The sequence below is a fragment of the Canis aureus genome, chromosome 14 (assembly GCF_053574225.1).
Source record: "Canis aureus isolate CA01 chromosome 14, VMU_Caureus_v.1.0, whole genome shotgun sequence".
NCBI classification, from domain to species: domain Eukaryota; kingdom Metazoa; phylum Chordata; class Mammalia; order Carnivora; family Canidae; genus Canis; species Canis aureus.
The window spans coordinates 2,960,123-2,970,321 of record NC_135624.1 but is presented as its reverse complement, the minus strand read 5'-3'; the positions used below and the strand labels follow the sequence as shown (position 1 = coordinate 2,970,321).

General features: G+C 50.7%; 1 protein-coding gene across 1 annotated transcript; it reads left to right on the top strand.

Moving 5' to 3' along the window:
- The first annotated feature begins 1,459 nt into the window (after positions 1–1,459).
- LOC144283050 (protein NYNRIN-like) lies at positions 1,460–4,886 on the top strand. The gene is made up of 2 exons (XM_077846672.1): positions 1,460–1,704; positions 3,535–4,886. Exons 1-2 carry the CDS (start codon positions 1,689–1,691, stop codon positions 4,722–4,724), a joined length of 1,206 nt encoding a protein of 401 aa, XP_077702798.1. The 5' UTR covers positions 1,460–1,688; the 3' UTR covers positions 4,725–4,886.
- Positions 4,887–10,199: the final 5,313 nt, after the last annotated feature.

Below are 10,199 nucleotides of genomic sequence, written 5' to 3'. Positions count from 1 at the left end.
AAAACGCCTTTAGGATGCCTACTGGCTAATCTCCGAACTCTGGAGTTAGACCAGGACTTACGAAGGCGACGCCTTATCCATTACTGTACCGTCGCTTGGCCTCAATATCGGCTGAATAACCAAGCGCAATGGCCACCTGAAGGCACTTTTGATTATCAGATACTTACGGACCTTGATAATCTCTGTAGACGCCAAGGCAAATGGTCTGAGGTGCCCTATGTCCAGGCTTTCTGGACCCTGCGCTCCAGACCAGAACTCTGCTCTAGCTGCTCAACCTTTCAGGTACTCCTAGCCCGCTCTCCCCCGCCGACTCTTCCCCACTCCACCTCTAGAGACTCCAACTTGGCCCCTCCATCCCCCCTCGTGGAGCCTCCTGAAGATCTCTCCAGGCCCCCTGTAAGGGCCCCACACCTGTCTCCTCCTCCCTACCAACCCGCTCCCCAACAACCTGTGTCCCCGACTCCTTCCTCAATCTCCGAAACTCCAGGCCCAGGCCCAGCCTCGAGCATACCCTCTCCAACCGTTCCTCTCCTCCCAGCCCCAGAACCTCAACCACCTTCCAGCCCCCTCCCTTCTCCTCCTATCTCTGCCCGTACCAGATCCAAAAACTCTTCCCCGGACCTGGTCTGCCCCTTGAGGGAGGTTGCAGGGGCTGAAGGGGTTGTCCGAGTCCATGCGCCCTTTTCTCTACAAGACCTATCCCAAATAGAAAAATGCTTAGGTTCCTTTTCGGCCAATCCGGACAACTACATCAAGGAATTCCAATACTTGGCGCAGGCCTATGACCTAACCTGGCATGACTTACATGTCATCCAGACCACCACCCTCACCACTGAGGAGAGGGAACGTATCCAGGCTGCTGCCCGGGGACACGCTGATCAGGTCCACCTGACCGACGCCACAATGGCGGTCGGTGCTCAGGCGGTCCCCGCCGTAGAGCCAGGCTGGGATTACCAAGACGGCCAAGATGGCCGCCGGCGCCGCGACCACATGGTCCGATGTCTCATCGCTGGCGTGCGGGCGGCCTCTAATAAGGCCGTAAATTATGACAAGATCAGAGAAATCATACAGGCCCCTGACGAAAACCCGGCTATATTCCTTAACCGGCTGACCGAGGCATTAATTCAGTACACTCGCTTGGACCCGGCCTGTCCCGCGGGGGCCACGGTTCTAGCCACACATTTTATCTCTCAGTCAGCCCCAGATATCCGCAAAAAATTAAAGAAAGTCGAGGAAGGCCCTCAGACCCCCATCTCTGACCTAGTGAGAATGGCATTTAAGGTCTTTAACTCCCGTGAGGAAGCCGCAGAGCTGAAGCGACAGGCCAGACTCCAGCAGAAGGTCCAGCTACAAACCCAGGCCTTGGTAGCAGCCCTGCGGCCGGCCGGCTCCAGGAGCCAGCAGAGAGGGGGACCCACCCGCACCCCTCCGGGGGCCTGCTTCAAATGCGGGACTGAAGGCCATTGGGCCCGTCAGTGCCCCACCCCGAGGGCACCAACTCGACCATGCCCTCTCTGCCATTTGATGGGCCACTGGAAACCCGACTGCCCTAGCCTCAGGGAATCCTCGGCGCCTCAACGCGGGGGAAGACCCGAGACGGTGAGTCCAGCCTTCCAACTGCTCGGGCTGGAGGAGACTGACGGAGCCCAGCCTCGGCCGCCCCTCTCACCCAGGCCGAGCCCAGGGTCATGCTCCAGGTAGCGGGTAAGTCCAGCTCCTTTCTGCTGGATACGGGGGCTACCTATTCTGTTCTGCCTTCCTACGCGGGACCTACTCAACCCTCACCAGTCGCTGTTATGGGGATCGACGGGAACTCCTCCACTCCTAGGGCCACACCTCCCCTTACTTGTAGCCTGGATGGGTTCCCCTTCTCTCACTCATTCCTGGTGATTCCCTCATGCCCAGTGCCCCTGCTGGGTAGGGATATCCTCCAAAAGCTAGGGGCAACTATTCATTTGTCCCCCTCTCCTCCCTCCTCACCCTCAGCTCGTCTCATCCTATATCTCTCCACTCCATCTACTCCTACTCCGGATCAATTACCCTTCGTGAACCCCCAAGTATGGGATACCTCGGAACCTGTAGTGGCCTCCCACCACCCTCCCGTCAAAATAAAACTCAAGGACGGTTCCAAGTTCCCCTCTAGACCCCAGTTCCCTATCTCCCTCCTCCATCGCCTCGGCCTCAAACCGATCATAGAACGACTAAAGCGTCAGGGACTTCTGATTCCCATAAGCTCTCCCTGTAACTCCCCCATCCTGCCGGTCCGTAAACCCTCCGGAGCTTATCGATTGGTTCAGGACCTCCGACTCATTAATGAGGCAATAGTCCCTCTCCATCCAGTGGTTCCTAACCCTTATACCCTGCTATCCCATATCCCTCCAAGCACCACTCACTTTACGGTGTTGGACCTGAAGGATGCCTTTTTTACTATTCCCCTACACCCCGATTCCTACTTTCTTTTCGCCTTCACCTGGGAAGACCCAGACACACATACCTCTGGACAATTAACCTGGACTGTCCTACCCCAGGGGTTCCGGGACAGCCCCCATATTTTTGGTCAGGCCTTGGCTGCGGATTTACAACAATGCCTCCTTAAGGCTAGTACCTTACTACAATATGTAGACGACCTCCTCCTCTGCAGCCCTGCCCTCACCATCTCCCAGGATGACACCACCTCCCTACTTAACTTCCTAGGGAGCAAAGGGTATCGGGTCACACCCTCTAAGGCACAACTCTGCACCCCTTCGGTCACTTATCTGGGAATCCACCTGACCCCCACCTCTAAATCTCTTACCGGAGACCGTATCCGCCTCCTACGAGAGCTCCAACCCCCTCAGACGGCAGATGAAATACTTTCCTTCCTCGGGTTGGCTGGCTTCTTTAGACACTGGATTCCAAACTTTTCTATTTTGGCCCGCCCCTTATACCAAGCGGCAAAGGACACTCCCCAGGGTCCTCTCACTGATCCCTCTTCGGTCCGCCGCCTGTTTTCCAAGTTAAGAGACTGTCTCACCGCTGGGCCGATACTAACTTTGCCTGACCCTTCAAAACCATTCCACCTTTACACTGAGGAGCGGTCGGGTTCAGCTACTGGCCTTTTGGCCCAACCGGTTGGACCTACTTACCGGATTATAGCCTATCTATCTAAGCAGCTAGACAGCACCGCCCGCGGATGGCAGCCCTGCCTTAGGGCGCTCGCAGCTGCTGCCTCCTTAACTAAGGAGGCTCTCAAATTGACTTTGGGACAACCCCTCGTGGTTTACTCCCCCCATCGACTTGGGGATCTTCTTAGCCACCGATCCCTGGCCCACCTAACCCCCTCTCGTCTCCAACTCTTCCATCTGCTATTCATCGAAAACCCTCAAATCTCCCTCTCTACCTCTCCCCGCTTAAATCCTGCAACTCTGTTGCCTACACCTTCGCCTACCTCTGAACCCACTCACTCCTGCCCGCAGCTCATAGAGGATCTCACCCCTCCCCATCCTGGACTCTCTGATCAGCCATTATCCAACCCTGACCGTATACTCTTTGTAGATGGCAGCTCCTTCCTGGCTGCGGATGGTCGGAGACACGCCGCCTATGCTGTAGTCACCCCAGAGACGGTAGTGGAGACAGTCCCCCTCCCAAATGGGACTACTTCCCAAAGGGCTGAACTTATAGCTCTCACCAGGGCTCTACATCTATCTAAGGGACAACGAGTCACCATCTACACCGACTCAAAATATGCCTATCTCATCGTTCATACTCATTCCGTCCTCTGGCAGGAGCGGGGATTTTTAACCACCAAGGGGACGCCTATAGTAAATGGACCTCTCATTGCCAAATTGCTTGAGGCCCTTAGTCTGCCCACTGAGGTTGCAATCGTTCACTGTAGGGGCCATCAGACTTCTAAAGACATGGTCTCCATAGGAAATAATAAGGCCGACTCAGTGGCCAGGGAAACGGCCTTAAGTAACCCAATATCTCCCATCCTCTTCCTTAATACCCCTCATCGACCTTTCTACTCTATAAAGGAAACTCAAGCCCTCCAGGCCCTGGGAGGAAAGGCAGAAAGTAAAGGATGGATTTACATCCAAGGGAAGATTGCCCTCCCAGAAAACCTGGCCCATACCCTAATTACTGATATCCACCAATCTCTCCATATTGGCCCAAGGGCACTGAACCAGTTTCTCCAGCCCCTGTTTTACTATCCATCCCTACCTAAGGTGATTGAGGCTGTCCATAGGGCTTGTAAAACCTGCTCGGCCGTAAATGCACAGGGAGGAATCCGCAGGCCGGGGCCTAACCATCAGCTCCGAGGCCATCAGCCCGGTGAAGACTGGCAGCTGGACTTCACTCACATGCCCCGCCATAAAGCCTTTCGTTATCTACTGACTTTGGTTGATACTTTTACAGGATGGATTGAGGCATACCCCACAGCCAGAGAGACTGCAGATGTGGTGGCCACAATCCTCATCGAGCACATCATCCCGAGGTTTGGGTTACCCCGGACCCTACAGTCAGACAACGGGCCGGCATTTATCTCCAGTGTGACCCAACAGGTGGCCGAGAGCCTCAACATTACCTGGAAGCTGCACATCCCCTACCACCCTCAGTCTTCGGGTAAGGTGGAAAGGGCCAACGGGCTACTTAAGGCTCAACTCACTAAACTTACCCTGGAGACTCACCTGTCGTGGCCCACACTGTTACCTATAGCTCTCACCAGACTCCGGGCGTCCCCCTGAGGACCATCAGGTTTGAGTCCCTTTGAGTTACTGTATGGTCGGCCCTTCCTTATCAACCACAACCTCCCGGCCATTCCTCCACCTCTTTTATCCTATCTGCCTTACCTTACCCTCCTCCGGGCCCTCTTGAGAGCCCATGCCGATGCTGTCATTCCGGCCCCGACCGACAGTGCCTCCAAGGAAGCCTCTCCACGAGACTTATCCCCAGGGGACCAGGTCCTTCTCAGAAATCTGCAGCCAGGCTCCCTGCAGACCCGATGGACCGGACCTCACATGGTCATCCTCACCACCCCAACCGCGGCAAAATTTCTGGGACATACCGCATGGGTGCACATCAACAACCTTAAACGGGCACCCACAGGTATCGAATGAACCTCCCAGATGGTGGGACCCACCAAACTCCGCCTGGCTAGGGCTCCTTCTCATACTTCTCCTGAGCCCCCCGATCCAAGCGGTAGAATGTGATTGCATGAAAGGCAGCGGTACCTCGCGCTACTTTTCATCTTATACCCACATGCCCAGAACTTGTTACTCAGGGAAGACACCCATCACCTGTACTTCAAGACATGCCGAAGGAACCTTTTGGATGTCTGAACTTTCTCAAACCAGCCGATCCCCTTGCAGCCGGTACCCCAAGACTGGAACGCCTGCAAGAACTCACCCGGGTATCCGTCAACCAACTTTTACTTCACCCATACTCTCGCCTGCCCACATCCGACTACCCCTACAACGACGCCCCACCGTCAGCAGGAAGTAGCCAGAGCAGAGTCGACGCCCCGACACCATTATATAAAACAAAAGGTCGGAATGTTGGGGCCAGGCGGGAAGGGAAACTCCTCAAGATGGCGGATACGCCAAAATGGCTGAAGTTCCTGTCACCACCTCCACTTGGGATGACAGCTTGAGCAGACCCTTACACCTCTCCTTTGGACTTCCTCAACCGAACCCAATGCCCTTCAAACCCCAGAGGAGGAAGTCACCTTTGACTGGTCGAATTGCAATCCTTCCTTTGCATAGTGAGGGTCACTCTGACTGGTTGGATTGCAATCCTTCCTTTGCATATGAGCCAACCAATAGGAAACCGTTCTGCCTTACAACGTTATGTAAACCCCCTACCACCTTGTCTTGGCGCGACTTCCTCGACTCACTCTCTTTCCCCCGTGAGTCGTGGAACCTCGCCCGAGGGTGCCTGCAATAAAATCTGTTCTTGGACCCTCGCTTGCCTTGGCGGTCTCATTTCCGTCTAGTTACTAAAAAAAACTTAACAGAAGGGATGTCAGGACAGCAAGCCCTTGTGTTGCGCCCAAGATTGCAAATCTGAGAAACCACCGAGGAGCCGACACCAATGCAAACACACGAGGGATTATTTACAAGCTCGGGCTTGGGTCCAAGTGCACCTGACACAGCGGAGCAGGGACTTGGACCCTGAGACTAAGAGGCGTAGCAGCTTTATAGGGGTCAGTGGCCCATGGGATACACAGAAAGCTGCAGTCATGTCGGTCCACACGCAGGTGGCCGATTGAATTACACCTTACCCTATAGTATCCATTTGAGCTGGCCTATTACTTTGGTCAGAATTGCGCGCAGTTTTGTGGGGCACAAAGCAGGGTTACATTGTTATGAGCCGATTTCCGATTAGGGTGTGCCCAGCAGCTTGACTAGGGTGGGGCAGCACCTTAAGCAATAAGCAGGTCATGTGGGTGTCATACGGGAGGGGGTGGGTGTAGCACAAAATGGAATCAGTCCTGCTCTTCTTGTCCAGGGGTAGGGGAGTTTTGTTAAATTTCCTGGGTCTCACACTTGCAGCTCATGCACCTGGGCCACCCTCACCAGGTGGACTCAGCCTGCACACATTGTGGTGCTGGATCTCTCACACCAGCATGTGGAGGGCACCCTCCTCACCCTAGTGAGTAGGGGTTGGGTGAGCACGGGGCTCGGCCTGAAAGCCAGGCAGCACAGGGGACCAAGGAACCCCAGCCCCGTCCCCACCCTGACTCCCACACACAGGCAGCCCGAGGGCTCCCCGCCATGGGCAGCCGGCTCCTCAGAAGCTCCCCCCAGGGTGGCCCCGAGGTCTGGCCCCCTGCTGGAGAGGCATTGGGGAGAAGAGAAGCAGCCGGCACTCGGTGGGACCCACTGCTGGACATGGGAATGTGGCCGAGCCAGACATTCCAGCTCAGCTGACCCTGCAGCAGAAAGTCACTGCATGAGCGAGCCCCGGGTCGGCCAGGAGAGCCCAGCTAGCCGCCCAGCGCCAGCACCAGAAATGATGTTGTGCCAACCATTTCGTCGTTTGGGTGACCCAGCCAGAGGATCAGATAGCTGCACGTGATAGCTGCATGTGATAGACACACACCCCTAAACCAACAAAAGTCGGAATCCCCCCAATGTTGTCAAACAGCAGCTGGATGGTTACATACACGATGCTGTGGTCCCCAATAGGATACATGGAAGACGCTATAAACCACGACTGCAGAGGTACTGGAGGCACAGAGATGTGTCTGCTGGGTTCCAACAAGGAGCACAGAGGGGCAGGAAGCATCCTATGGAGGGGGAACCCATCCTAGGAAAGGACACCAGGTCCCTGTGAAGGCTACAGATGGTGAAGATCTGTCCTCCTCTCTTTCAGCTTCTGGTTTTCCTCCTAAATGCCATTTTCCTCAATCATAATAGCAAAAATTTATTTTATGTTTTTAAATTTCTTTTTATTGGAGTCCAATTTGTATGAATTCTTTCTTCAGCAAGGGTGTCATTCAGGATAGAAGGAGAGATAAAGAGTTTCCCAGACAGGCAAAATATAAAGGAGTTCATGACCACTAAACCAGGCCAGTAAGAAATTTTAAGAGGACTCTTCTAGGGTGGGTGGAAAAGAGACCAAAAGCAACAAAGACTAGAAAGGACCAGAGAACATCACCAAAAACAACAACTCTACCTAACACAGAGGCATTAAGTTCATATCTTTCAATAATCACTCTGAATGCTGATAGACTAAATGCTCCAGTCAAAAGATATAGGGTATCAGAGTGGCTTAAAAAACATGATCCAGGATGCCTGGGTGGCTCAGGGGTTGAGCCTCTGCCTTTGACTCAGGGTGTGATCCTGGAGTCTGGGATCGAGTCCCATATTGGGCTCCTGGTGGGGAGCCTGCTTCTCTCTCTGCCTAATTTTCTGCCTCTCTCTCTCTCTCTCTCTCTTTCACTCTCTCATAAATAAAATCATTATTAAAAAAACAAGATTCATCTGTATGCTGCCTACAAGATGCTCACCTTAGACCTATAGACACCAGCAGATTGAAAGTCAGGGGATGGAAAATCATCTATCATGCTAATGGACATCAAAAGAAAGCTGGAGGACCCATACTTATATCATAAAAACTAGATTTGAAACCAAACCCTGGGGGACACCTGGTGCCTCAGTGGTTAGCATGTGCCTTTGGCTCAGGGTGTGATACTGGGATCCCAGGATCGAGTCCCATATCGGCCTCCCTTTGGGGAGCCTGCCTCTCCCTCTGCCTATGTTTCTGCCTCTGCTTCTCTGTGTATCTCTCATGAATAAATAAATAAAATATTTAAATTTCAAAAAAGAAAGAACAAATACTGTAAGAAGAGATGAAGAAAGGCATTATTTCATAATTAAAAAGACTCTTTATCAATATCAAACAACTAAATATTTATGCTGCCAACATGGGTGTACCGAAATATAGAAACCAATTAACAACAAATGTAAGGGAACTCACTGATAATAATACAATGACAGAGGATTTTAACACCCACTTATGGCAATGGACCAATCGTCTATGCAGAAAATCAACAAGGATACAATAGCCTTGACACACTGGACCACAGGGACACAACAGATATAGACAGAACATTTCGTCGTAAAGCAGAATACACATTCCTTTCAAGTGCGCATGGGACATTCTCCAGAACAGATCATATCATGGGCCACAAATCAGCCCTCAACAGGTACAACAGGTACAAGAAGGTTGATATCACACCCTGTACATTTTTGGACCACGACGCCATGAAACTTGAAGTCGACAGTGAGAAAAAATTTGGACAGACCAAAAATACGTGGAGATTATGAACATCCTACTAGAGAATGAATGGAGCAACCAGGATATTAAAGAGGAAATTTAAAACAAATGAAAATGAAAACATGTTTCTCCAAACCTCTAGGATGTAGCAACAGCAGTCCTAAGAGGGAAGTACATAGCAATACAGGCCTAGCTCAAGAAACAAGAAGTCTCCAATACACAACCTAACCCTACACCTAAAGGAGCTGGAAAAGGAATAGCAAACAAAGCCTAAAGCCTACAGAAGAAGGGAAAAAATAAAGATGAGAGCAGAAATAAACAATACAGAAACAACAAAACAGTAGAATGGAATAACGAAAATAAGAGCTGGTTCTTCAAAATAATTAATAAAATGGATCATTCCCTAGGCAGCCTTATCAACGAGAAAAGAGAAAAGATCTAAAAAAAATAAAATCACAAATGAGAGAAGAGAGATCACAATCAAAACCAGAAAAATAAGACAATCATAAGGGAATACTATGAAAGATTATACGCTAACAAACTGGGAGACCTGGAAGAAATGGAAAAATCCCTAGAAATGTGCAAATGAGCAAAACTGAAATAGGAAGAAATAGAAAATGTGAAGAGACCCATAACTAGCTAAGGAATTGAATCAGCAAGGCACCTGGGTGCCTCAGTGGTTGAGCATCTGCTTTGGCTCAGGTCATGATCCCGGGGTCCTGGGGGATCAAGTCCCACATCAGGCTCCCCGAATGGAGCCTCATTTTCCCTCTGCCTATACCTCTGCCTCTATGTGTCTCTCATGAATACATAAATAAAATCTTTAAAAAAGAAAAAAGATAAAAAGATGAGAAAGGACCCAAATAAAATCACAAATGAGAAAAGAGAAATAACAACCAACACTAGAGAAATACAACCGTTGATAAAAGAACATTATGAAAAATTATATGCCAGCAACCTAGAACCTGGAAGAAATAGATCAATTCCTAGAAATATATAACATAGCAAAAATGAAAAATGAAGAAATAAGAAACTTGAACAGACAGACAACCAGCAGAGAAATTGAATCAGCAATCAAGAATCTCCCAACAGGAGATGCTTAGATCAATAGCACAGAATGGAAGTCAAAAGAAGATACAAACCTGTAACTCTATGATCCATTAATCGACAACAAGGCAGGAAGGAATATCCAATGGCACAAAGACAGTCTCTTCAACAAACCCTAACCCTGACCCCAGGATAAGAACAAATGGTGTTGGGAAAACCAGGCAGCCACATGCAGAAGAATGAAACTGGACCACTTTCTTATACCATATATATAAAAAATAAATTCAAAATGGATGAAAGACCTAAATGTGAGGCCTGAAACCATAAAAAGAAGAAAAGATAGGCAGCAACGTCTTTGACATTGCCCATTGGATCTTCTTTCTAGATATGCC